This window comes from Eptesicus fuscus, chromosome 12, assembly GCF_027574615.1.
Source record: "Eptesicus fuscus isolate TK198812 chromosome 12, DD_ASM_mEF_20220401, whole genome shotgun sequence".
NCBI lineage: Eukaryota > Metazoa > Chordata > Mammalia > Chiroptera > Vespertilionidae > Eptesicus > Eptesicus fuscus.
In genome coordinates this window covers 11634866-11661231 of record NC_072484.1, presented here as the reverse complement: position 1 = coordinate 11661231, position 26366 = coordinate 11634866, and the positions used below count along the sequence as shown (strand labels likewise).

The 26366-nt window shown below is 46.1% G+C and overlaps 1 protein-coding gene across 1 annotated transcript in view; it reads right to left on the bottom strand.

Moving 5' to 3' along the window:
- The window catches only part of ABHD12 (abhydrolase domain containing 12, lysophospholipase), a 77140-nt gene that overhangs the window by 30354 nt on the left and 20420 nt on the right, over nt 1-26366 (bottom strand). The window contains exon 2 of the mRNA XM_008141154.3: nt 693-817. Coding sequence (XP_008139376.2) covers nt 693-817 — 125 coding nt within the window. The remainder of the gene's footprint in view (nt 1-692; nt 818-26366) is intronic.

The window sequence follows — 26366 nt, the reverse complement described above, 5'->3', positions numbered from 1 at the left end:
CTTTCTCCTACCACTTGCAAAAAAGTAAATACATAGCGTGCGCGTGCACACACACACACACACACACACACACACAAAAAAAAAAAACACCTCTGGGAATCTAAGTAACAAAATAAATTGATGAATGGAATGGATTCAGGAACATAGAAGCATGGAACAGAGTACAGAATCTCAGAAGGAAGGCGGAGGAGGGTGAGTGGGTAGGAGGTAATAAAAAAACAAATAAACCCCACCTTTGGAACACACAAAGTCCAAGATAACTCAAGAAGACTATAACACCTATAAAGCCAACATATACTTTCATAGAAGCCAAAATATGTCAGGTCTTTTTAAGTGAAAAAAAAATCTATTTTTAAAAAGAAAAAATCCTAATTATTATTTTTTAAAGTGGTCATCTGTGTACACAAATGCCAGCCCTGGAGAGCAATGCACTCCTTACAGCCTGTAACTGGGAAGGTGCACAAGGGAACTTTCTGGGTAATAGAAACATGCTATCTCTTGATCTGGGTGGTAGATACATAAATACAGGGTGGGGCAAAAGCAGGGTTACAGTCATGAGTACGTGAAACACAGTTTCTTCTTGTATTATTTATTGTATCATTTTCCATACGAACAACTGTAAACCTACTTTTGCCCATATATAAATCATCATCTTACTAAGGTTAAAGAAAAAACAGACACAAGGCACTTACCAAAATTTAAGAAAATCAATTTGGCCTGTATCCCAGGACATAGTCTGACAAGGAATGGAATGGCAACATATAATCCCAAAACACAGAGAAGTATCTTCCTCAGTTGGAACCACATGCCCTTTCGCCTGCGAGAGAAAAGCAAAGAACAGGTCAAAGGCAGTAGGTACAATTTTGCTAGAGTTTATTAATAGCATTATCGACATCACTAACCGAGATCCACAAGTATCTTTTCCCACAAGAATAGCTTCCCGCCTACTTTTGTTAAAATAATTATTTTAGGTCTTTTGATTTGATCTTAGAATACTACTGTAAATTTTTTTTCCTGAAAGCTGAAGAAACAGTCCTGATGATTTCCTATGCTTGCCCTGGGATCAGAACACAGCATAGATATCAGATCTTTAGGAAGTGCCCAACCTAATATCAGACCATGGCTGCAACTTCAGGTCAAAAGACAGTGACTACATCTGGGCCTTGTGATCACCTTGTGATGCAAGCCAGCCACAGGTACAGGTTACCCATTATCTCCTTGTAGAAAGTGCATACATCAACAGAATCTGTCTAACCAGGTCCTGGGAGGGAGCAAGGGCTGAGAAAACTTGGCCATCGAGAGAGAGAAACCAAGATGGCGGCATAGGTAAACACCTAAACTGCTGCCTCGCACAACAATATCAAAACTACAACTAAAAGACAAAAACTACAACTAAAATACACCATCCAGAACCACAGGAAAGCTGGCTGAGTGGAAATTCTACAACTAGAAGAAAAGAGGAAAGCACACTGAGACTCAGAGGAGCTGCAAAAGGCTGAGGTACGGAGACTCGCACGCGGAGAGGACGGGCGGCTGTGTGCACGGGTGGCTGAGTGCACTGCTGGCTTTCTAAAGCGGGAGGGAGAAGGAAGCTCCCGACTGCACTGAACTCCAGTCCCAGGCGAGACGCTGGGAAACCAGACTCATTTGGGGGAATCTGGACTGTCAGGGAAAGAGAAAGCACACTGAGACTCGGGAGCTGTGGAAGGCAGAGGTCCGGAGGTGCGCGCGCAGAGAGGACTGACTGCTGAATGCACGGGAGGCTGAGTGTGCGGCTGGCTTTCTAAAGCGGGAGGAAGACAGAAGCTCCTGACTGCGCTGAACTCCAGTTCCGGGCAAGTTTCTGGGAACCCCGACTCATTTGGGGAGAAACTGGACTGTCTGGCAGTGGGCGAAACTCGAGGGCGGCTTTCTCTCAGAGGTGCTTGCAGCGATTACCAAGGGACACTGAGACCCAGGGGCCTCATAGGGCAGAGCTGACGGGAAACCAAGGCTGTCTGCTCCGCCCTGAAACTCCACCCTGAGACTCCGCCCCATCCAAGCTGAGCACAGAGGCTTTTGCAATTTTGCAAGTCTTATCTCATAAGAGTGTCTCCAGCACAGAAGTTCTCCCAGCGTAGACACAGCTGATCCTCACAGCCAATTGACGTGGAGGTCAATTCCTCCCAGTGATTCCTCCCAACAACAATCAAGACTTAACTACAACAAGGCTGAGCACACAGCCCACAAAGGGGTGCACCAAGAGTGTCCACCTCAGGTAACTGGGGAGGCTGAGCCACTGTGCCCTAGAGGACACCTACCACACAAAGTTATCCTACCAACTCAGGAAGCAGCGAAAATGCAGAGACAAAGAAACAGATCACAAATGAAAGAAAACAAATGACTGGATATAGAGTTCAAAACCACGATTATAAGGTTTTTCAAGAATTTCATGGAAAAGGCCGATAAATTCAATGAGACCCTCGAGGATATGAAAAAGGACCAACTAGAAATTAAACATACACTGACTGAAATAAAAAATATTATACAGAGACCTAAAAGCAGACTAGAGGACCTAAAGAATCAAGTCAAAGATTTGAAAATACAAAGAAGCAAAAAACACTCAACCGGAAAAGCAAAAAGAAAATATCCAAAAATGAATAGTGTAAGGAACCTCTGGGACAACCTCAAGCGTACCAACATCAGAATTATGGGGGTGCCAGAAGAGAGAGAGCAAGATACTGAAAACCTATTTGAAGAAATACTGATTGAAAACTTCCCCCACCTGGTAAAAGAAATAGACTTACAAGTCCAGGAAGCGCACAGAACCCCAAACAAAAGGAATCCAAAGAGGACCACACCAAGACACAACATAATTAAAATGCCAAGAGCAAAAGACAAAGAGAGAATATTAAAAGCAGCAAGAGAAAAACAATTAGTTACAGGACACTGAAAAAAGAGATAGAGGAAGACGTAAACAGATGGAAGAACATACCATGTTCATGGATTGGTAGAATCAACGTCATTAAAATGTCCATACTACCCAAAGCAATCTACAGATTCAATGCACTCCCCATCAAAATACCAACAGCATATTTCACAGACCTAGAAAAAACTCTCCAAAAATTCATCTGGAATAAAAAAAGACCCCGACTAGCCTCAGCAATCCTCAGAAAGAAGAATAAAGTAGGTGGGATCTCAATACCAGATTTCAAGCTGTATTACAAAGCCACTGTTCTCAAAACAGCCTGGTACTGGCACAAGAACAGACATAGTGATCAATGGAACAGAATAGAGAACCCAGATATCGACCCAAACCACTATGCTCAATTAATATTTGACAAAGGAGGCAAGAACATACAATGGAGTCAAGACAGTCTCTTCAATAAATGGTGTTGGGAAAACTGGACAGATACATGCAAAAAAATGAAACTAGATCACCAACTTACACCATACACAAAAATAAACTCAAAATGGATACAGGACTTAAACATAAGACGGGAAACCATAAAAATACTAGAGGAATCCACAGGCAACAAAATCTCAGACATATGCCACAAGAACTTCTTCACTGACACTGCCCCTAGGGCAATGGAAGCTAAAGAGAAAATTAACAAATGGGACTACATCAAAATAAAAAGCTTTTTTACAGCAAAAGAAACCATCAACAAAACAACAAGAAAGCCCACTGCATGGGAAAACATATTTGCAAATGCTATCACTGATAAAGGTTTAATCTCCAACATCTACAGGCAGCTTATGCAACTTAATAAGAGGAAGATAAATGATCCAATAAAAAAATGGGCAACAGACCTAAACAGAATATTTTCAAAAGAAGACAGAAGAAAGGCCAAGAGACACATGAAAACATGTTCAAAGTCACTTATTATCCGAGAGATGCAAATCAAAACAACAATGAGGTACCATCTCACACCTGTCAGAATGGCTATCATCAACAAATCAACAAACAACAAGTGTTGGCGAGGATGCGGAGAAAAAGGAACCCTCGTGCACTGCTGGTGGGAATGCAGACTGGTGCAGCCACTGTGGAGAACAGTATGGAGTTTCCTCAAAAAACTGAAAATGGAACTCCCATTTGACCCAGTAATCCCACTCCTGGGAATATATCCGAAGAAACTAGAAACACCAATCAGAAAGGATATATGCACCACTATGTTCATAGCAGCACAATTTACAATAGCTAAGATTTGGAAACAGCCTAGGTGCCCATCAGCAGATGACTGGATCGGAAAACTGTGGTACATCTACACAATGGAATACTATGCTGCCATAAAAAAGAAGGAATTCTCATCATTTGCAGCAACCTGGATGGAATTGGAGAACATTATGCTAAGTGAAATAAGCCAGTCAATGAAAGAACAATACCACATGATCTCACTCATTTAGGGATAGTAAAGAACATTATAAAGTGGTGAACAAAAAGATAGACACAGAGACAGTAAAGCATCAAACAGACTTTCAAATTACAGGGGGAAAGTTTGGGAAAGGTGGGGGAGTTTTGAAATCAAACGAAGGACTTGTATGCATGCATATAAGCATAAACAATGGACGCAAAACTCTGGGGGGGGAGGGCATGTGTGGGTGTGGGGTGGGGGGGTAATAGTAAGATATGTACACATATAATACTTCAATAAAAATATTAAAAAAAATAAAAATAATAAAAAATAAAAACGCCAAAAAAAAAAAAAAAAGAGAAAAACAGCTAGTTACCTACAAGGGAGCACCCATACGACTGTCAGCTGATTTCTCAACAGAAACTGCAGGCCAGACGGAAGCGGCAAGAAATACTCAAAGTGATGAATAGCAAGAACCTACAACCAAGATTACTCTACCCAGCAAAGCTATCATTCAGAATTGAAGGTCAGATAAAGAGCTTCACAAACAAGAAAAAGCTAAAGGAGTTCATCACCACCAAACCAGTATTATATGAAATGCTGAAAGGTTTTTCTTTAAGAAGAGGAAGAAGAAGAAAAAGGTAAAGATAAAAATTATGAAAAACAAATACATGTCTATCAACAAGTGAATCTAAAAATCAAGTGAATAAAAAATCTGATGAACAGAATAAACTGGTGAATATAATAGAATCAGGGGCATGGGAAGGAAGTGGACTGACAATTCTTGAGGGGAAAGGGGTGTGGGAGGTGCAGAAAGAGACTGGACAAAAATCTTACACCTATGGATGAGGACAGTGGGGAGGAGGTAAGGGCAGAGGGTGGAGTGGGAACCGGATGGAGGGGAGCTATGGGGGGGAAAATGAGGAACAACTATAATAATCTGAACAATAAAGATTTGTTAAATTTAAAAAAAGAGCCTTGGCCATCACTGAATGTCCTCCCATTTCTGCCTTCATCCCCTGTGGCACCGCCCAATGGAGGCCCCTTCTCCAGGCACTTCATGCCAGGCTATCATCCTGGATCTCAAGATCCTCTTCTAATCTCTATCCAGCTTCATGACATCCTCTTGCTGTTCTGACCCCTTTCAAAAATGTCTCTATCCTGGGTCCGGGTGAGGCCGTGTGCCCCTGGATCCATCCGGGTGAGGCTGGGTCCAGGGCCCGGGTGAGGCCACGCGCCCCTTGGGTCTGGGTGAGGCCACGTTCCCCTTAGTCCGGGTGAAGCCGTGCCCCTGGGTCCGGCCGAGACCAAACCAGAGGGAGTCGGACCTCCGTTACCACCATTTGTCCACCATCCAGAGCTGAGGGGTCAGTGCTGACATGTACACATAAGGAACTGGTGGACATTGAAATTGGGTCTCAAAAGAACTGTTGGTCCAGAAAGAAACTCACTACAGACTGATTCATTTGCCTGTCAGCATAACTATTATTGCTCGTCTCACATTCAGTTCTTATAAGTATATCTCTAGTGACACATGATCTCGCTCATCTAGGGGAAATGATGAACAAGAACAGAACCAGAAACAAGGAGGCATCGATCAGACTATCGGGCCTCAGATGGAGGATAGGGGAGGTTGGGGGGAGGAGGGAGAGATCAACCAAAGGACTTGTGTGCATGCATATGAGCCTATCCAACGGTTAAGTTCAACAGGGGGTTGGGGCATCCGTGGGGAGGGGTGTGGGATGGGAATGGGGGGATGAGGACAAATATGAGACACCTTAATCAATAAAGAAATTTAAAAAAAATAATAATAAATAAATAAATAAATAAATAAAATTTTCTTTAAAAAAAAAAAAAAAAAAATGTCTCTAGCCCAGAGATTCGCAAACTTCTTGGACTAAGGGCCTCTCTACAACTGAAAAATTAAGGACCCAAAAGAGCTTCTGTTCATATGGTTTACATGTCTTACTACTTGTCATATGAGAAGTTAAAACAAAGGAATTTTTTAAAATCTATTAATGCATACAACACATTACATATTAATATAATTCACATTTTGTTGTAAAAAGTGATATTTTCCAATACAAAAACTTTTATATTATTTTACTTTTTATTATTTTTTTAATGTATTTTATTGATTTTTTTACAGAGGAAGGGAGAGGGAGACAGAGTTAGAAACATCGATGAGAGAGAAACATCAATCAGCTGCCTCCTGCAGACCCCCTACAGGGGATGTGCCTGCAACCAAGGTACATGCCCTTGACCGAAATCGAACCTGGGAACCTTGAGTCTGCAGGCCAGCACGCTATCCACTGAGCCAAACCGGTTAGGGCACTTTTTATTATTTTTTTAAATCCTCACCTGAGGAGATGCTTTTATTGAATTTAGAGCGAGAGAGAAAGGGAGAGGGAGAGAAACTTTCATCAGTTGCCTCCTGCATGTGCCCTGACTGGGGAATCGAACCCGCAACCTTTCGGTGTATGGGATGATGCTCCAACCACCTGAGCCACACCAGCCAGTGCAAAAATACAAAAACTTTTAAAAAAATATATTTTTATTGATTTCAGAGAAGAAGGAAGAGGGGGAGAGAGAGAGAAACATCAATGATGAGAGAGAATCATTGATCAGCTGCCTCCTGCATGCCCCCAACTAGGGATTGAGCCCACAACATGGGCATGTGCCCTGACCAGGAATCGAACTGTGACCTCATGGTTCATAGGTTGATGCTCAACCACTGACCCACACCGGCCAGGCAAAAATACAAAAATTTTTAGTGAGAAGAGTGGCATCAATACTTTTACAGATTTCTTTGAAGGCAGACAAACTCACTAGAAGACAGACTGGATTCACGAATCTGTTTTTTCATTCAATCTTATTGCAACACCACATATCATGTAGTATCTGGAAACTCGAGAGTACTCTAGGAAAGAATGAGAGTGAAAAAGGCAAGTGACAGCTCAGTGTTATTATGAAAATCATTTTGATCCTTATGGACACTGAAATGATTTGTGGGGCCTCCATGATCCCCTAGAGCAGCCTTGGGAACCACTATTCTAACTTACCATAACAAGTAAAACCTTAGTGGGGCTAGTTATTTATTTCTGGATTGTTTAAAAAAAAAGTTAAGGCAGTTTTAAAAACAGATACAGATTATCTCAAAAGCATTATGCTAAATTACATAAGACACAAAAAAACTATGTACTGTACAACTCCATTTATCTAAAATTCTAGAAAAGGCAAAACTATATGGTCAGAAAAACAGAACAGTGGTTGCCAGGAGCTGGGGACTGAGGGAGGAGGTTGCAAGGGGCACAGAAAACTTTTGAAGTGATGTAATATTTTTTATATTGATTATGGTTTCACAATTGTATACAATGGTAAATTTTACTATCCTATATAATAAAAGCATAACATGCAAATCAACCGAACGGCTGAACAGTGGAACGACCATCGGGACAACCATCTAGATGACCATCTGGGACCAAGCTCTGACACCCACTGGCGCCAGGCCAGCCAAGGCGGGTGCGATGTGATTGGTCGGGGCCTGGCCATTGCTCCATGATTGCCCCGCAGAGAGATTGGCAGCAAAGGAGGTCCAGGCCACCGGCCGGCGGGGCAATCAATTAGGGGGCTCCATGATCGCCCCAAAGAGGGAGGCCCAGGCCACCGACCAGCGGGCTGCAGTGGGTGGGTGGGGCCTCCCTCTGCGAGGAAAGCCCGGGTCCTGGTGGCCAGAGGAAAGCTGGCAGTCGGACATCCCTTGAGGGGTCCAAGATTAGAGAGGGTACAGGCTGGGCTGAGGGACAACCCCCCTCCGTGCATGAATTTCGTGCACTGGGCCTCTAGTTTTAGATAAAACCAAAAGTAAATATTACACTAAGAAATTCACAGAAAAAGAGAAAACTATTTAGTTTTGAAAACGCCACAGATCTTTTATTAAAATTTTTATATCATGATTTTTATCCAAAAGTTCTATACTTGTAAATAACCAAATTCTGTAAGAATCCCATAACTAAAGTCAAGGTTTCTGCAATTTAGAAACATAGCCAGCACATGGTTCTCCCCAGAACCCTTCTCTCTCCTGGATTACCTTTAGAAGTGCACTTGGGTAGTTCTTTGGGGAATGTTTCTTTCTCTCTCATCCTGGGAGTTTCTTCTTATATAGGACAACAGTTTCTAATGTTATCTCTTGATATGAATATTTAATAACGAAATACACAATTACTTAATACCTGAGAGTACACATTCCCACAATAAAATATAATTTCTCTAAATTTTTTTATTTTTTTTACTTTTATTGATTTCAGAGAGGAAGGGAGAGGGAGAGAGAGATAGAAACATCAATGATGAGAGAGAACCATTGATCAGCTGCCTCCTGCACGCCTCCTACTGGGGATCGGGCCCGCAACCCGGGCATGTGCCCCTGGACCAGAATCGAACCTGGGACCCTTCAGTCCGTAGGCTGATGCTCTATCCACTGAGCCAAACCAGTTAGCACTCTAGATTCTTTTTTAATCAGTGATATATGATCAGAAGTAAATTTTGTCCACAAGTCTGAAAAGCACACAGAGAAAAAAAATTTTACAAGTCTGTATTACACTTGCATAATCAGTAAGATAAAAATATTTTCATGTTGCCCTGGCCAGTGTGGCTCAGTTGGTTGGGTGTCATCTGGTGCACCAAACGTTGCTGATTCAATTCCTGGTCAGGGCACATACCTGGGTTGCAGGCTTGATTTCCAGTGAGGGGCGTATAGGAGGTAGCCAATTGATGTTGTGTTCTCACATTGATGTTTCTCTCTCTCCCTTTCTCTCTCTCTCTAGAAAAGAGCAATCTATCCTATCTAATAATAGACAAATATGCAAATTGACCATACCGCCGACACACCCACAAGCCACACCCACCATCCAATCAGAGCGAGTATGCAAATTAACCCAAACCAAGATGGCTACAGCCACAGAGAGCAAGGTTTCCCAGGCAACAGAGGGAAACAACCTTTCCGCCAGCCAGCCGTTGCAGGCCTAAGCCTCCACTCAAGCTACAAAGTTTCAATTATAGAAGGTAAACAAATTCAAACAAATGGCGGCAGAATAGAGCTTGAGAGAGCAGGCCAGGGTTGCCGCCGGCAACAGGGGAAGCAAAGCTTTTCGCACACCCTGGCCGGGCCCACCCGCTTAAGGCAACAAAGTTTCAATTATAACCCCAACACAAATGGCTACCGGCCTCGGAGGGAGCCCCAGGCTTGGCTTGGCTCCGCTCCAGGCTACAAAGTTTCAATTGTAGAAGGTAAATAAATTCCAGATACCAGGGCCTCCGCTTGCGTTGCCAGGGTGCATGGCCTGCCTGCAAACCACCACAGGCCCCTCGCTCAGGCCACCCCACACTCCAAGGGAACCCCCACCTGATCCGGGATGCCCTTCAGGGCAAACCAGCTGGCCCCCACCCCTGTACCAGGCCTCTATCCTATCTAATAAAAGAGTAATATGCAGATTGATCATCACTGCAACACACAATATAGCTGCCCCCATGTGGTCAAAGATCCTGCCCCCATGTGGACACAAGATGGCCACCACAAGATGGCCAGCAGGGGAGGGCAGTTGGGAGGCACCTGGCCTGCAAGGGAGGGCAGTTGAGAAGGACCAGGCCTACAAGGGAGGGCAGTTGGAGGTGATCAACCCTGCAGGAGAGGGCAGTTAGGGGTAACCAGGCCGGTAGAGGAGGGAAGTTGGGGGCAAACAGGCTGGCAGCAGAGTGGTTAGGGGGTGATCAGGCTGGCAGGCAGAAGCGGTTAGGGGCAATCAGGAAGGCAGGCAGGCAAGCAGTTGGGAGCCAGCAGTCCTGGATTGTGAGAGGGATGTCCGACTGCCAGTTTAGGCCCGATCCCACCAGGATCAGGCCTAAACGGGCAGTCGGACATCCCTCGAGGGGTTCCAGATTGGAGAGGGTACAGGCTGGGCTGAGGGACAACCCCCCCTCCGTGCACGAATTTCGTGCACCGGGCCTCTAGTCCTATCTAATAATAGAGTAGTATGCAAATTAACCGTACCTCCGCGACAAAAATGGCGGCCCCCATAGCCACAAGATGGCGGCAACCAGTACGCTCATCCCCGCCGGAGTTCCCCAGTACCAGGGAGGACTGCCGCTGAGAGCCGGGCAGCTCGGGGTGTCCAGCTGGGAGGCGTCCGCGCCCCCACGCCGCCATCGCCTCCAGGAGGCCGCCCGGGGTGTCCGGCTGGGAGGCGTCCCGACCCCACGCCTCCAAAGCCTCCCATAGGCAGCCCGGGGTATCCTGATAGGAGGCGCCCAGGACCCCACACTGCCATCCCCTCCTGGAGGCAGCCCGGGGTGTCTGGCTGGGAGGCGTCCTGACCCCACACCACCAACGCCTCCCAGAGGCAGCACGGGGTGTCTGGATAGGAGGCGCCCAGGACCCCACACTGCCATCCCCTCCTGGAGGCAGCCCGGGGTGTCTGGCTGGGAGGCGTCCTGACCCCACACCACCAACGCCACCCAGAGGCAGCACGGGGTGTCTGGATAGGAGGCGCCCAGGACCCCACACTGCCATCCCCTCCTGGAGGCAGCACGGGGTGTCTGGATAGGAGGCGCCCAGGACCCCACACTGCCATCCCCTCCCAGAGGCAGCCCGGGGTGTCTGGATGGGAGGCACCCTCAACCCCACCCCGCCAACCCCTCCCAGAGGCAGCCCTAGGTATCTGGCTGGGAGGCACCCGCGCCCCCCAGGGAGCGAGTCAAGTACTGATGATTCTTCCAAAGGAAAAGTTTAGAGAAAGAGAGGATAGAAAAGGAATAGAAGGAGAAAAGTAAGAAAGGACAAAAGATGAAACATCAAGAAAAAGAAAGAGAAGAAAAAAAGGAAGAAACAACCACAGGATATCACCTTTCCAAGTCTCATGAAATTCCTGTTTAAGGAGTTTATTTTATGATTCTTTTAGTTTGGGTTTACATTTTTACTGTTTTGTCAAGACCACAGCAGGTACACTGTCCAATATGTTTTTTTTAAATAAATTTTATTGATTTTTTACAGAGAGGAAGGGAAAAGGATAGAGGCTAGAAACATCTATGAGAGAGAAACATCGATCAGCTGCCTCCTGCAGTATGTGCCCCCAACCAAGGTACATGCCCTTGACCAGAATTGAACCCGGGACCCTGAGTCTGCAGGCCGACACTCCATCCACTGAGCCAAACCAGTTAGAGCAGTCCAATATGTTAAAGAAAAAACCCTATCTAATAAAGAGAGAATATGCAGGGGAGGGCATTTGGGGGTGACCGGGCTGTCAGGGGAGAACAGTTGGAGATGATCTGGCTGGCAGGGGAGCAGTTAGGCGTCGATCAGGCTGGCAGGGGAGTGGTTAGGGCAGTGATGGCGAACCTATGACATGCGTAGCCATTTCTGATGACACGCGGCAGCATGTCGAGGATGAAACATTTGCTGCTCCTGAGGATGAAACATTTGCGACTAGAGTCTTGGAGTTAGTTTTTTCCTCAAAGTGACACACTACCCGAGTTATGCTCAGTTTTTTGGCGAAGTTTGACACATTAAGCTCTAAAGGTTGCCCATCACTGGGTTAGGGGGTGATCAGGCTGGCAGGCAGAAGTGGTTAGGGGCAATCAGGCAGGCAGGCGAGCAGTTGGGAGCCAGCAGTCCCGGATTGTGAAAGGGATGTCTGACTGCCTCTTTAGGCCCGATCCCTGTCGGGCCTAAAGAGGCAGTCAGACATCCCCCGAGGGGTCCCAGATTGGAGACTGTGCAGGTTGGGCTGAGGGACACCCTCCCCCAGTGCACGAATTTCGTGCACCGGGCCTCTAGTATATATATATAAAAGCCTAAGCGACCGAAGACTAGATGACTGGATGACCAGCTGGTAGCTGTGACACGCATTGACCACCAGGGGGCAGACGCTCAATGCTCAGCTGATAGGCGCGAGATGCTGGGCTCACGGCTAGTGAGCGCAGCTGCAGTGGTGCGAGCCTCTCCAGAGGACACTACCCCTGTGTGCCCAAGTGGCTGCAGTGGCAGGCGCAGCGGGGCCAGGATGAGCGGGAGCAGCGCGGCGCCCAGCCCAGGCTCGGGCTCCTCCCCGGCCGCCTGCCGCTTCCCACACTACTTCGTGCTGTGTGGGATTGACTAGGACAGTGGGCTGGAGCCTGACAAGCTGGCAGGTAAGGCCAGGCTGCGATGGCGTGGAGGTCCACTGATCCCCGCAGGCCAGGCCGAGGGATCCCACCAGTGCATGAATCAGTGTACCGGGCCTCTAGTAAACTATAAAAAAACCTTTATTTTTCATGTTTTAAAAAAGTTCAGATGTAAAAAATACAAAAATTGATTAACAAATCCAAGAGTGGTTTCTTCAAGAAAAAACAAGAAACAAATTAAGTTTAGGGCTAGAAAGACAACATACAAAATTAGGGATAAGAAAGGTGTGGACCCTGAGAAAGAAGAAACCTACTAAGAAGGGCTACTGGTGGATTAACTGGGCTTAAATTTAAAAAGGAACAACAAACAAACAAACCATAGACTAGCAGCTATTTCTAAACAGGGGTCTCTCATGAAACAGTATTTTAGGGAGAAGCCTGCACTAAGCTAGCTGCCTGCCTCTGGCACTGTTTCTGCCATCTGAGCCAATGCTTAGATGAGCTCCTGGAATCCTTTTAACTAACAGGACTGGGGCTTTCCAGTCCAACTGAAGGTGTGCAGCTATCTCTCAATCAATATCTTCACCGACCAATCAGAGCAGCTCCATTCTGACCAATCTGCATAGTGCCTTTTGGATCAATCAAACAGAGGATTTAGAGTCCTCATTTGCATGAGGACACACTAATCAGGGACCAGAGACAGGGACATCTGTCTATATAAGCCAGATCCCCTCTGATTCAAGGAACACACACTTTCTCTTTACACCTTGACTGAAGATTGCTTTTCCCCAGGCTAGAGCAGGCTGGAGCATGGACCAGTGAAGACTAGACCAGAGCAGAGCTGCCTAGCTGAAGAAGGGCCTCGCCCCAGGTCACCTCCTCACAGCCATGCTATTTTCATGACACAGAAAATCGCATTTGGAATTAAACAAACACCACAATCAGAGTTTGGCCCAAAAGGCTGTTCCTATTTGCAGTGCCAGTTCACAGCTGGGAGGCTGGGTGGGGAGGGAGAGGGTTAAGAGATCAAACTCAGGGGTGCATGCTGTCCAGAAAGCAGGTGAGGAGCAGGCAGGAGGATCTGGGGAGAGCATGGGGCAGAAAGGACTAGGAAGGAGGCTGTAGCACCTATAGGCTCACAATGCCCAAAGTAGGAGGATCCCCCACTGACTTCAGCTCGGGTACCAGAATACATCTTCCACTGAAGTTCATTCACATTTATGACTCAGAGTGTGTTTAAGCATTCTGGCTTTTCAGCATCAACTGGAAGGCCTCATGCCTTCTAGACTAATATGATATATACTAGATGCACGGTGCACGAAATTCATGCATGGGGGTGGGGGTGGGAGAGTCCCCTCAGCCCAGCCTGCACCCTCTCCAATCTGGGACCCCTCGGACATCCCTCTCACAATCCAGGACCACTGGCTCCTAACTGCTCACCTGACTGCCTGCCTGGTCACCTCCAACTGCCCCCCAGCCCGCCAGCCTGGTCGCCCTACACAGCCCACTGCTCAGTTGTTTGGTCGTCCCTCACTAACCCCCCTGCCAGCCTGGTTGCCCCACACAGCCTGTTCGGTCGTCTGTTTGGTTGTTTCGGTTTTGACGGTCGCTTAGGCTTTGATATACAGTATATAGAATATGTATTACATGAAAAACTGAGGCTTGTGTACAAGACATACTGTCCACGTGGAACTGAATGAATACAGAGGACACTCTTGGGACACAGCATTCACAAAGACACACAGGATCCCAAAGACACACAACACCACCACAGAAATCCAGCAGCCAAAAACTATTGAATCCACATAATCATATGCAAAACAGGACTGCATTTTAGGAAAAGAAAAAAAAAAGAATTTGTCTGGTCTGTTCAGCTTTTGCCCATACCAGTCTTCTTCGAATAGCAGTGTTCAGACTCCCTTTGGCAGTTCAGTTAGAAATCTGCCCCAATCACAAGTTCCCATTCCCTTATTTGACTTTACTTTCTCTTTCATATCTCTCTTTTTCTTCTCCTTCTGTGCCCTCTAAAGAGATACTTCGAACTGTGCCTACATACATAATTAAACTGCCTTGAACAAAGAGGATTTTTTTTTTTCCCTAAGAGGTATGAGCTGTCAAAGACTCTGTATATGGAACAGGAAAAATAATGGTCTGGACAGTCCCAAAATAAATTCCCTCAAATAAATGCTATCACATTCCTGCTAAGCCACAGCTGGATCTTCTGGATATGATACTGAACCAACTGGTATTATCAAGTGAACATGTTTTCTATCCTGTCCATTTGCAGACTGAGAAACACTTAATGCAGGATGTCAAGACTAGCAGAGATTCGCTTTCATTTTCTGCTATTGCCTACCAAAAAAACAAACAAACAACCTAACAGGTAGAAAACAAGTAAGATTTTAAATCACAGATCCCTAGCCCCAATTTTAAGGGCAATACAGAAAGAAAGAATGAGCTTGGATGGAATTGTCATTTCATTTTTATTTTTACCATTTCCTGCTAAAAGAGCATAACATTTGGGTGAATTTAAAAGGTATATTTTTACAAAGATCTTTCATTACCTTTCACCAAATAAAAGTTGTCATTTATAGTTTAAAGAGCGTATTTTCCTTTTCCCCACTTTGAGCTGTGAAACTAGGGCAATAATATGAACCACTGACTGACAGATAAAGAGGGTCCCCTTTCCTGAGAGAACAGAAGCTAACATAGGAAGTCCAACATATAATTTTTATTAAGGAAAACTTTGGTGAACAAGCTTGTTTATATAAATGTAGTCCCTGCGCTTGAAGTTGAAAAAGAAAAGTATACCTTAAGTGTGTAATCTAGAACCTTTCAGTCAAACGGCATCTGCAAAACTGAAAGGGGAAAACGATACCCAAGGTCAGGCCACCACACTAGCTCCTGCTGGTTGTCTCTGTCTGCAACAGCTATGGTTTCACTTTCCACTTTCCATCGGGCCCTATGTGGGGCAGCTGGCCCAAGCCCTCAGACTCCCCTTAAATCGGCATATATCAATAAACATTCAGTGAGTCTTTCCAGACAGTGGCTTTCCCATGACCTGATTTGGCACCCAGCGTTTAAAACTGTTGGGAACCGCCACCTTCACTTTTCCTGGGGGCGTGATCTCAGCCAGTGCATCCCTTGCTGCCAGGGACATGCCCACCTCTCCAGCATCAGGACCAGAACCCTTCATGCGCCAACTCTGCCTATATGACCCCTCCATGAGAATTCCTCAGGTGTGCCACAGATGAGGGACACACTCTCCTCTGGAAAAGGGCTGGAGTTACGGGAAAACTGGTGAGAATAAGGAGCAGGCCTTGCTGAGTAGGAAAGTGCAGAATTGGTGCCTGCTCCCCCTCAGATTTCTAATTTGACAGTGATTTGCTTTTCAGCTTACTGTTTCTGGGGTAGATGATTCCTCTGTTAGGAGAGGGACCAAGGCCCCAATCTGGTAATATGCCCCCCCCCTCAGGCACTTGGGGCCCCAGTGTGCTGCACTTCCTCTAGAGTGAGCACAGGTAGGGGAAGTGTGCAGCACAGGTCTCTCAACCTAGGCTCCTGTGTGAGAGCAAGGAGCTGAGATGACCAGATCCCTGGGCAAACCAACTCTCTGTTTCTTCTGTAATGGAATCTACCTGAAAGGCCATTGTGCAGAGTAAATGAGCAATGAAGTGAAATGCTTAGCACAGAGTCTCACACATGGAGCAGGCAACATTAAACTGAACTGAAAAGGCCTCCACCAGGGCTGGGAAAGAGGCACACACATCCTGGCTTTGTCCAGTCCTCACTGACACTGGCCCCTTTTTCTTGGCAAAACCATCCAGCTGAGCTCTAATTTCTTGCTCTGGTATCTTGTATTACAATCGCTCTTTAACTACATTAGTGCTTAAAAGCAGTTTGATGCTTCAGAAATGACTCCAGTAATGCCACGTGCAACATCAAAAGGGAAGCTAAGCTGCAAGCAGGCACAGGGCTGCCAGCCTCCTCAGGGGAGTCAGCCCAGCCCTGGCAGCTCACTTCTGCAGCCCTCAGTCCTGAGAACAATGACACCTATAGCCAAGTTAAAGGACCTTTCTGAAGAAGTTCTGCTTGAGTGGTTTCTGCCAAAGGTTCCCAGAGCATGCCCTAAGCCCAGGAAAGGCAGGTTCTTGTAGTGATGAGTGCTCCATGTGTATTTCATCATTAGTGCACACAATTAGTTCTGTGCTCCACTAGCCTAGTACTGCTCCACTGTCATCTGCTACAAAAGGCTACCCTTAGCGCCACTCACCAGTTATCTCTGGTTTTCTTTGGGCCTATGATAGAATGGCATGTTTCCTCCCCCTTCCCCCTTAAAGTTAGAGGTGGGCCAAGTCACTCACTTTGCTAAGGAAACAGAAGAGCAGGGAGCAGAGCTGTGTCACTTCTGGGTGGATGTTTTAGGAGTAACCACTGCTGATGAGATGAGGTCCCTGCTGGCCTGGCTTCCCAAGTAACCACAATGAGCAGAGCCCCTGCAGGGCATGTTGTGGGAGCAAGAAACACAACAATGACGGGGGTTCTGCAACATGACCTACTCCACTCTGACCTGTACTCATTTCTTTACCTCAACGGAGGGTCCTCGGGTAAGATGAACAATGTTAAGACCTGAAAGGACTGGGCTGAAGGTCCCTATGTCCAGCGATCAACTTGGCTTCTCCATTTGGAGTTTCATAGGCAACTCAAAAGTAACTTGTCCAAAACCAAATCCTTGATCTTCCACACTCTCCCTACCCTAAGCCTGCTGCTTCTCCTCCGGGTTTTCCAGGCCCTAAGCAGATCCCCAGGGGTCATTCCTGACACCCCCTCCTTGCCCTTAGCTCCACTTGTAATCCACATGATGTCTCCAAAATACATTTCAAATCCATCTACCTCTAGTCACCTCAACTGCTGCCTCTCTGGTCCAGGCCAGCGACATGTTGTTTTGCCCAGACCCAACAGCAGTCCCAAACCTTTTTGATTATATATTTGATCAGTAACATTTGAGCATGTCACAATATATTTATTAAATAATATATGTATAATTGTCTCTATGTGCATGTTGGTTCATTTCTAAATATGAATACAATTAGAAGTCCCAATATTTCCTTCCTATACCATGGTGACTGTTTCTCATATACCCCCAGGGTCAACTCACCCCACTTTGGAGACCACCAATACCTGGGCCTTATGAAAGACCTAATGAACCTCAAAGACCTCAATACCCATCCACTTGAGAATCTCTAGGCCTGGGGTTCCTTGTACTGAGAATGGAGCGGAAAAAAGCCTATCCTGTTGAACCCCACAGGCCAGGTAAAAAGGATAGACCAAATGTCCCAGCATCATGCCATTCAGCCCTATGGGTTAAGACACCCTGAGATTGTACTGAAATGTCTCTAAATCATTCCCCTACCATTTTAATTTGAACAAAACAATAACTCACAATGAGGCAAAACTCAGAATTTATCTTCATATCTACAGAACTATTTTGAGATATTTCCTGTTCCCAAAGCATGTGGCATTAAGATAACATGGAGAAATACAAATTAAACAATGAAGTTCCATCTTCACCTATATTATTGGCAAAAAATAAGAATACTGACAAAATGATATGAGTGAACACTCTCCTGCTGCCAGTGAGACCTGCTCTCTGGTGACCAAGCAATTTCACTCTGAAGGACTGACCACACAAATGCAATCACCCCAGTATGAGAGGAAGGCCCTACAGAGATGCCCTCTCTGCAACATGGTCTGTGACAGGAAAATGGAATATATTTGCAATATTCACCAGGGGTTACGTTTCATAGCTTTGTGTCCTGCCTGATAACAGATAAATGCAGAAAATTTTGCATGTTGCAAAAAGGATTAAAAAGAAAATAAAAATCACCTCAAATTACATGACTGTAAACAAGCCACTGTGAGTTAATGTACTAGAGTAGTATCTTACCTAATAATAGACAAATATGTAAATTGACCGTACCTTCGCTATGCCCACAGCCAATCAGAGTGAGGGAGTATGCAAATTAACCCACCAAAGATGGTGGGTTAATTTGCATACGAAGGCAGGGCGGGCAGCACCATGGCTTGCTTCGGGGGTACGGGTCCATCAAAGGTGGAGGAGGCCCTGAAAGCAGCGCCAGACACCGCCCACAAGGTACCAGTCGATCGGCAGGGGAGGCGGTGGGGTGGGCAGCGCCAGACGGCACAGGAGGGTCGGGTCCATCGCAGGCCCCAGGAGGGGCAACGGCCTGCCTAGCCGCTCCTGGGGGTCCCTGGGACGATCACAGTCCCAGGGAGGCGAGGCCGGACCGCCTAGCCGCTCCCGGGGGTCCCTGGGAACAGCGCCATCCCGGGGACGCAAAGCCGGACTGCCTACCAGCTCCCAGGGGCCCCTGGGACGATCGCGGCCCGGGGGAGGCGAGGCCGGACCCGCCTAGACCCTCCTGGGGGTCCCTGGGAAGATCGTGGCCCCGGAGACGCGAGGCCGGACCCTCCTAGCCGCTCCAGGGGGCCCCTGGGATGATTGCGGCCCCGGGGAGGCAAGGCTGGACCCGCCTAGCCACTCCCCGGGGGTCGCAGGGAACAGTGCCGCCCCGGGGAGGCGAGGCCGGACAGCCTAGCCGCTCCTGGGGGTCCCTGGGAAGATCACGGCCCCGGGGACGCGAGGCCGGACCGCCTACCAGTTCCCGGGGGTCCCTGGGAAGATTGTGGCCCCGGGGACGCGAGGCCGGACCCGCCTAGACCCTCCCGGGGGTCCCTGGGATGATCGCGGCCCGCCCGCCTAGCCGCTCCCGGGGGTCCCTGGGACGATCGCTGCCTGGGGAGGTGAGGCTGGACCCGCCTAGCCGCTCCCAGGGGTTCCTGGGAACAGCGCTGCCCCGGGGAGGCAAGGCTGGACCCGCCTAATCGCTCCCGGGGGTCCCTGGGAACATCGCAGGCATGGGGTTGCTGAGACACAGACATGGGCCTCTGGCCACAGATTCATAGCTTCGCGGAGATGGAGGGCAGGGATCTGCCTCATCTGCACAGAGACAGAGGTTCTGCAGTGCCCCCAAGACGCGGGTGGGCCCAGCCAGGGATCAAGGGGCATGGAAGGACTCCTGGGCAGAAGGGCAAGGACCCTCACTCCTGAGGCCGGGGTTGAGGGGCGGTGCCACCTCAGTGGAGGGGTGCTGCACTGCAGGGTACTGGACTGAATGACGGATTCAGAGAAGCTCCCAGTGCTAACGGGCCTCGCTCAGGTGGCCTTCACACTTCAGAGGCAGCGACTCTTGCTCCCGCCTTGACCCAAAAGCAAGCCCGGGGTGCCCTGCCCCATGGCAGAGCATGCCTAGGCAGTGAGTGCGAAGCCTTCCACCTGCTCCGGAGAAGCAGGGGCAGTAAAGAATGGGGGGCAGGTGACAGGGAGAGGAAAGAATGTGGAGCATCTGCAATGAAGAGGTGCTCGAGAAAGAGGCTCGGAAGCCTGACTGGAAGGTTTGTTCTGTTTGCTTAGGAAGCACAAAGAGCATGGCTCTGAGGGCTTCCTGTGTGCTGAGTCAAGTTCCACAGCCAACTGGAACTGGCCTCAGTTTCCTGGTCTGTAAAATGGATGAAGCGTGTCCCAATGCCTTCACTGAGCTTTGATGGCCAATTGAGATACTATATAAAGAAAATGAGGGAAGAAGTAAGAAAGAAAAGGAAGGACGAGCAACACAAAAGAAACACTGAAAGGAACCTGTAAACCCATTGTCACTTAAATAGGGAATATAGTCAGTAGTATTGTAATGATGGTATGATGCCAGGTGGGTACTAGAAATATCGGGGAACACTTTGTAAAGTATATGATTGTCTAACCACTATTCTGTAACTAATATAAAACCTGAAACCAATACAAAATAATATTGAATGTAAAGAAATGAAAATTGGAGTGAAATTTTTATAAATTTCAAAGTTTAAATAAAAGCTGTAAAGGAAGGAAGGGGAAAATAAAAATAGTGTTTTTCATTTTACCACTTCATTAAAAAGACAGTTGACTTTATATGGTGCTTTTATACTTTTATACTTTTCTAAGTCATTATCTCATTTTAATTTCCAGGCAACTTAAAGACAAGATAATTATTCCCTCCACTATTCAAAGAAAAGAAATCTTGGTGTCTGGTCCTAATGATTCAATCGTCAAGCCCTTATTGTACAGCAGGGTTAGTAAAATTTTCTGTGCAGGGTTATATCTATACTAATAAAAGCCTTGGGGGTGATCAGGCCAGCAGGGGAGGGTATTTGGGGGCAATCAGGCCCGAAGAGGAGCAGTTAGGTGTCAATCAGGCCAGCAAGGGAGCAGTTAGGGGGCAATCAGGCAGGTAGGTGAGTGGTTAGGAGCCAGCGGTCCCGGATTGTGAGAGGGATGTCCAACTGCCAGGTGGACATCCCCCGAGGGGTCCCATATTGGAGAGGGTGCAGGCTGGGCTGAGGGACACCCTCCCCAGTGCACGAATTTCGTGCACCGGGCCTCTAGTGTGTTTATAAACAGAGAGGCATATTGACTCTATCTTATAAAATTAGGTTATATGGTAGAGATGGCTAGCAGACTACCAAGTTTATACTCGACCTTCCCGAGGAAAAAGCAATCAGTGTCACCATGAATCACTCTGTCCATATATAATTTTTTCTATGCAAGCACACAGAGGATAGGCCTACAATAGAAACTGTTGGGTAAAAAAAAAAACACTCTTTCAAACCCCTGGCTCCCTGAAAGCCTCACTAATGAAGCAGTGGTTGTTAAAGATGTCTCAACATGGCAAAAAGATGTCTGCCCATCTGATAGGTAAGAATGGCATTGTGGAATAGTTTGAATAGGATTTCTTTAATTATGAATAAGTGTGGCTGCACCCATTCACATAATGAAGGGTTATGGTATTTTTTTTCTATGAATTATGCATGTCCTTTGCACATTTTTCATTGAGTTTTGTTCTCTTTCCTTTTTTTAATATTTATTTTTATTGATTTCAGAAAGGAAGGAGAGGGAGAGATAGAAACATCAATGATGAAAGAGAATCACTGATCAGCTGCCTCCTGGATGCCCCACAGTGGGGATTGAGCCTGCAACCCAGGCATATGCCCTGACTAGGAATCGAACTGTGATCTCCTGGTTTATAGGTCAACGTTCAACCACTGAGCCATGCCAGCCAGCCTCTTTTTCCTTTCAATTCCTAAAAGTTCTTTATCTAATACAGAAAGTAGCTCCTTACCTATGAATTGCAATTTTTGTCTTTTGTCATTAGTTACGTCATGCAGATGGTTTTCATATTTATGAAAGAAAAAACATCCTCAGGTGAGGATTACCAAAAAAAGCCTTCCTACCTAATAAAATAGTAATATGCAAATTGACCGCACCTCCGCTACGCCCAAGCAACGCCTGCCAGCCAAAACCATGCCCACCAGCCAATCAGGGCAAGTATGCAAATTACCCAACAAAGATGATGGTTAATTTGCATATGCTGAGGGAGGGAGGAGTGAAGACTGAAGACAACTTAGAAGGAAGAGGGAGGAAAAGCGGAAAGCAAGGTGGCTGCCAGAGGGAAGGGCGGGGTGGGGCGGGGCAGAGCGGGGCGGGCAGCAGCAGCGCACGGGTGCAGGCGCAGCGGCTGCAACGGAGGCGGCAGCGCACGCGGCCGCAGCGGCCGCTTGCAGGATTCTTCCTGCAAATGGGCTACTAGTTTAAATATAATTTTTGTACTGTCTCATTGGCTTGTTACTCCAAGTTATTGCCAAACTGCCTGAACTGAGTATTGAAGTATGGACCCCTCTCTATTCACCACTCTTTTTTCTCCAGAGGGCTCCTGGGATACCAGTATGCCGCATTTTCATTGAACTTCAGAATCAGTTTATTAGAACCCAAGAGAAAAAAGATGGGCATTTGTGTCTGGAATCATTTTAAATGAATAATCTAACTTAGGGAGATTAGGCAGTTTATGATGTTGAGCTTTCCTATTTAAGAACAGGTTTCCTTATATTTGTTCAAGTCATTTTTGTGCCCTTTGGGAATGTTTTCGTTTTCCTCTCACAGAATTTGAATATTTCTTTCTAAGCACCCATGTAAGCATTATTTTTTTGTTATTTTCTGGCATCTTCTCTTCCATTATATCCCACATCCAATTGCTGTTTGTATATATAGCAGCTATGGATCACAGTACACTACTTTGCTATTCCTCTAATAGGAAGTGCATCCACACAATGGATGGATGACATGCAGTTGTTAAGAACAAAGAATGCATGTCTATGTAGTGACATGGCTGCGGGTGGAAGGACTTACAGTCTTCTGGGGGAAAGAACTTCATGTCGGTGAATGGGGGGTTGTGGGGCAGAGAATTCACCACATATGCTTCAGCATATTAAAAAATGCTACATATAATTCTTTTATATAACAAAAAGATTTAAAAAATTGGAGGTTGTATTAGCATAAACAGGCTACACCATGCTACAGTATGGTGTAACAAACCCCCATCAAATCCAGCGGCATACTTTATTTCTTGATCTGGCTATGTGTTCAGCACAGGTTAGCAGGGGCTTCCCCTAATCCTATTCACTCAGGAACCTGTCAAGAAGAGCCATCACTTTGTGATTTTGCCATCTCCATAAATGGCTTTAGGAAAGAAGGTAAAGAGAACCACAAATGCTTCTATCTGGAGAGTTAATGTCACTTCCTTCAGATCACAAGATCATGTCTCATTTAAATTGGGCAAGGTCCTGAACTAGAAATTCGGTGAGCGGTAATGATGTGTTCACACAGCTATATGTGCATGCACAGCACTTACAAAATGGATAAAATGGGACATTTCACAACTTCACACTGGAAAAACTTACTCTTTAAAAGAAGCCTAAGTAAATTTTTTACAAAGGGCTATTTTTAGATGTAAGTGAACCTGACCTCCCCGCTTTAATTTTCCTATCTGGGAAGCCTAAGCTGCTGGGTTCTTTATTTTATTAAACCAACACATACTGGCACTGCAGAAATCCCTCCTTAAATTGATTACAGTAGACCTGGACATGTACACCCTTCCATGTGTCTGCTCCCTCCTGTTGATGACCTGAGGTCCCCATGATTCACAATGACAACATCAGAAAGCCAGAGGGCAACAAAGCTGGCTTCACGTGAAGCCTCCCCAAGGCATCTGCAGCAGGTGTGTAGACCTTGCGAGCCACTCCAACGCTCTGACAAGGTGGAAGGTACCAGCCAACAAGGCAGGACCAGAGTAGGCCACCAAGGGAAGGCTCTGTGGCAGGCTTGTGATCTCAGAAGTCCCCCTCAGCATTACACTGTGTTCACTACAGCGGTCAGAGAAGGAATGTGACATCCTGGTTAACTCACTGATTTCCCTCAAGTGACACTTGACCAACATGTTTAACCTAATATTTCCCTCTTTTAACAGTCAGGTTGTGTAAGAGAGACAGTCCTAACAGAGGTGGGAAAGTACAGTAGTTACAGCACAGACCCTAGAGCAGTGATGGCGAACCTATGACACGCATGTCAGCACTGACACACGTAGCCATTTCTGATGACACTCGGCCGCTGAGGCGGCCGCATGCCGGGGATGAAACATTTGCTGCTCCTGAGGATGAAACATTTGCGAAATAATGTTTTTTCCTCCAAGTGACACACTACCCGAGTTATGCTCAGTTTTTTGGCGAAGTTTGACACACCAAGCTCAAAAGGTTGCCCATCACTGCCCTAGAGCCTGCCCAGCTCTGTCTTGGATGGCTGTGTGACCTATCTGTGCCTTGGTTTCCTTTCCGTGAAATGGGGATAACAGTACCTAATCCATGAGGTAGTTGGAAGCATTTAATAATACATGTAAAGTGCTTAAGAGAATGGTATCTATATAAAGTATTCAACGTTATTTTTAATTCTGCCTGTGCCTACTTCTACTGACTCTTCCCTTTTCCTTCATTTCTTTTTGATTGTTTTGCCTCTACCACCCTCCTTCGCTTTGCTTCCCTCCCATCATTATTAGCAAACACCAACTTGCCAGAAGCTATTTTTGAAAGACTGAGGAGATATTGGGCCAAATAGGTGACTATTGCTTTAAAAGCCCAGCAAACATAGACTTCCTATTCTTCAGGGACTGAGAGCTAGAGTGGTAGCCTTGGCTCCCACGCAAAGGTCCCCTTGGGTGATACAGGCATTTAAATGCGGTAAACCTGTACCAAGCCAATGCACCTAAGTGGCAGCCCTGTATCACATTTCACTGTGACCAGCTCCCATAAACCCATTACAACCTGAGTCAGCAGCAGGCTCAAATGCATAGAAATGTCTATTTTTTAAAAACCAAGTACTCCGTTATAAAATACTTAGCAATCATCCTGACTGTTTCATCTTTAACCTAGTCATCTGTCTCCAGAGGTGGTTCCTCCCAGCCTATTCCTACTCTCCTCCCTACCCCCTCAAAAGAACTGGTCCCTACATTTTTGTATTTCATAGACTAAATTTTCCACCAAATGGGGACTGACATAGTGTTGCCAAGTTTTTATTTTACCAAGTAACAATTTCAAAAACAAGCTAATCTAATGAGAACATTTTAACACTAAACAATGTCTCATAATTCAAACGTAAATTTACTTTTATGAGGGATTCTCTACACTGTCCTTATATTTTATTCCCCTTCCAGATAATAAAAATTTAGTCCAAAAGTGCCAGTATTTAGCACTCTCACTCCTCTGGAATAACACTGTAGTCTTTCTTCCTCTCTCCTCACTTCCTCTTTAGGTCCTCTTTTCTATCCGCTATGGTGCCCAAGAAGGACCTGGCTTCAGAACAAAGCAGGCTCTGGACACCCCCAGATCCAACTTAGGGCTCCCAGTCCTGTACTCCCCCTTTCATTTATGAATAGTACTGATTACAAGCTAGAAGATAAACTTCTGGAATCATCCCTCAAAGGGGTCCAGGGTAATGACATCTTTTTAGCATCTTATATGAGGTTTTGTTCTTCCTGATCCAGGATAGCACAGACCCTGGATTTTCGGTGACATAAGAGTTAAGTGCACAAATGGTAAGAAGGTATACACTGAAGAAAAGCAATACACTGCTTTTCTATTTTATCAGTAGTACAATTATGAAAAGTGACTTTTATTTTCTTTACCCCTAATAAGTCCATCTCAATTAAGAGACAAATTGTGGTATACATATTCAGCCTTGAAAAGGGAAGGAAATTCTGAAATACTCTACAACTTGGATGAACCTTGAAGACATGCTAAGTGAAATAAGCCATACTTATTTCAAATACTTTATGATCCCACTTATATTAGGTACCTAGAGTATTTAAATTCAGAGACAGAAAGTGTAACAGTGATTATCAGCAGCTGGAAGTGGGGGTAGGGAGTTAAGTGTTGAATATGTACAGAGTTTTATTTTGGCAAGATGAAAAAGTTCTAAAGATGGGTAGTCGCAATGACTGCACAACTTGTGAATATGCTTATGCCACTAAACTGTACACTTAAAAAGTATTAAAATGGTGCCCCGGCCAGGTGGCTCAGTTGGTTGGAGCTTCACCCCATACACCACTCTAACACCAGGTTAGCCTCCTGGTTAGGGCATATACCCAGTCAGGGCATGTACAAGATACAATAGATCAATGTTTCTCTCTCGCATTGACATATCTTGCTCTCCCTTTCCCTTCCTTCTCTCTCTAAAATCAATAAACATATCAACGGGTGAGGATTAAAAAGATTAAAGTGGTAAATTTTGTTATGTATATTTTACCACAATAAAAATATTTTTAATGCCCTAACTGGTTTGGCTCAGTGGATAGATCGTCGGCCTGTGGACTGAAAGGTCCCAGGTTCGATTCCAGTCAAGGGCATGTACCTTGGTTGCGGGCACATCCCCAGTAGGAGGTGTGCAGG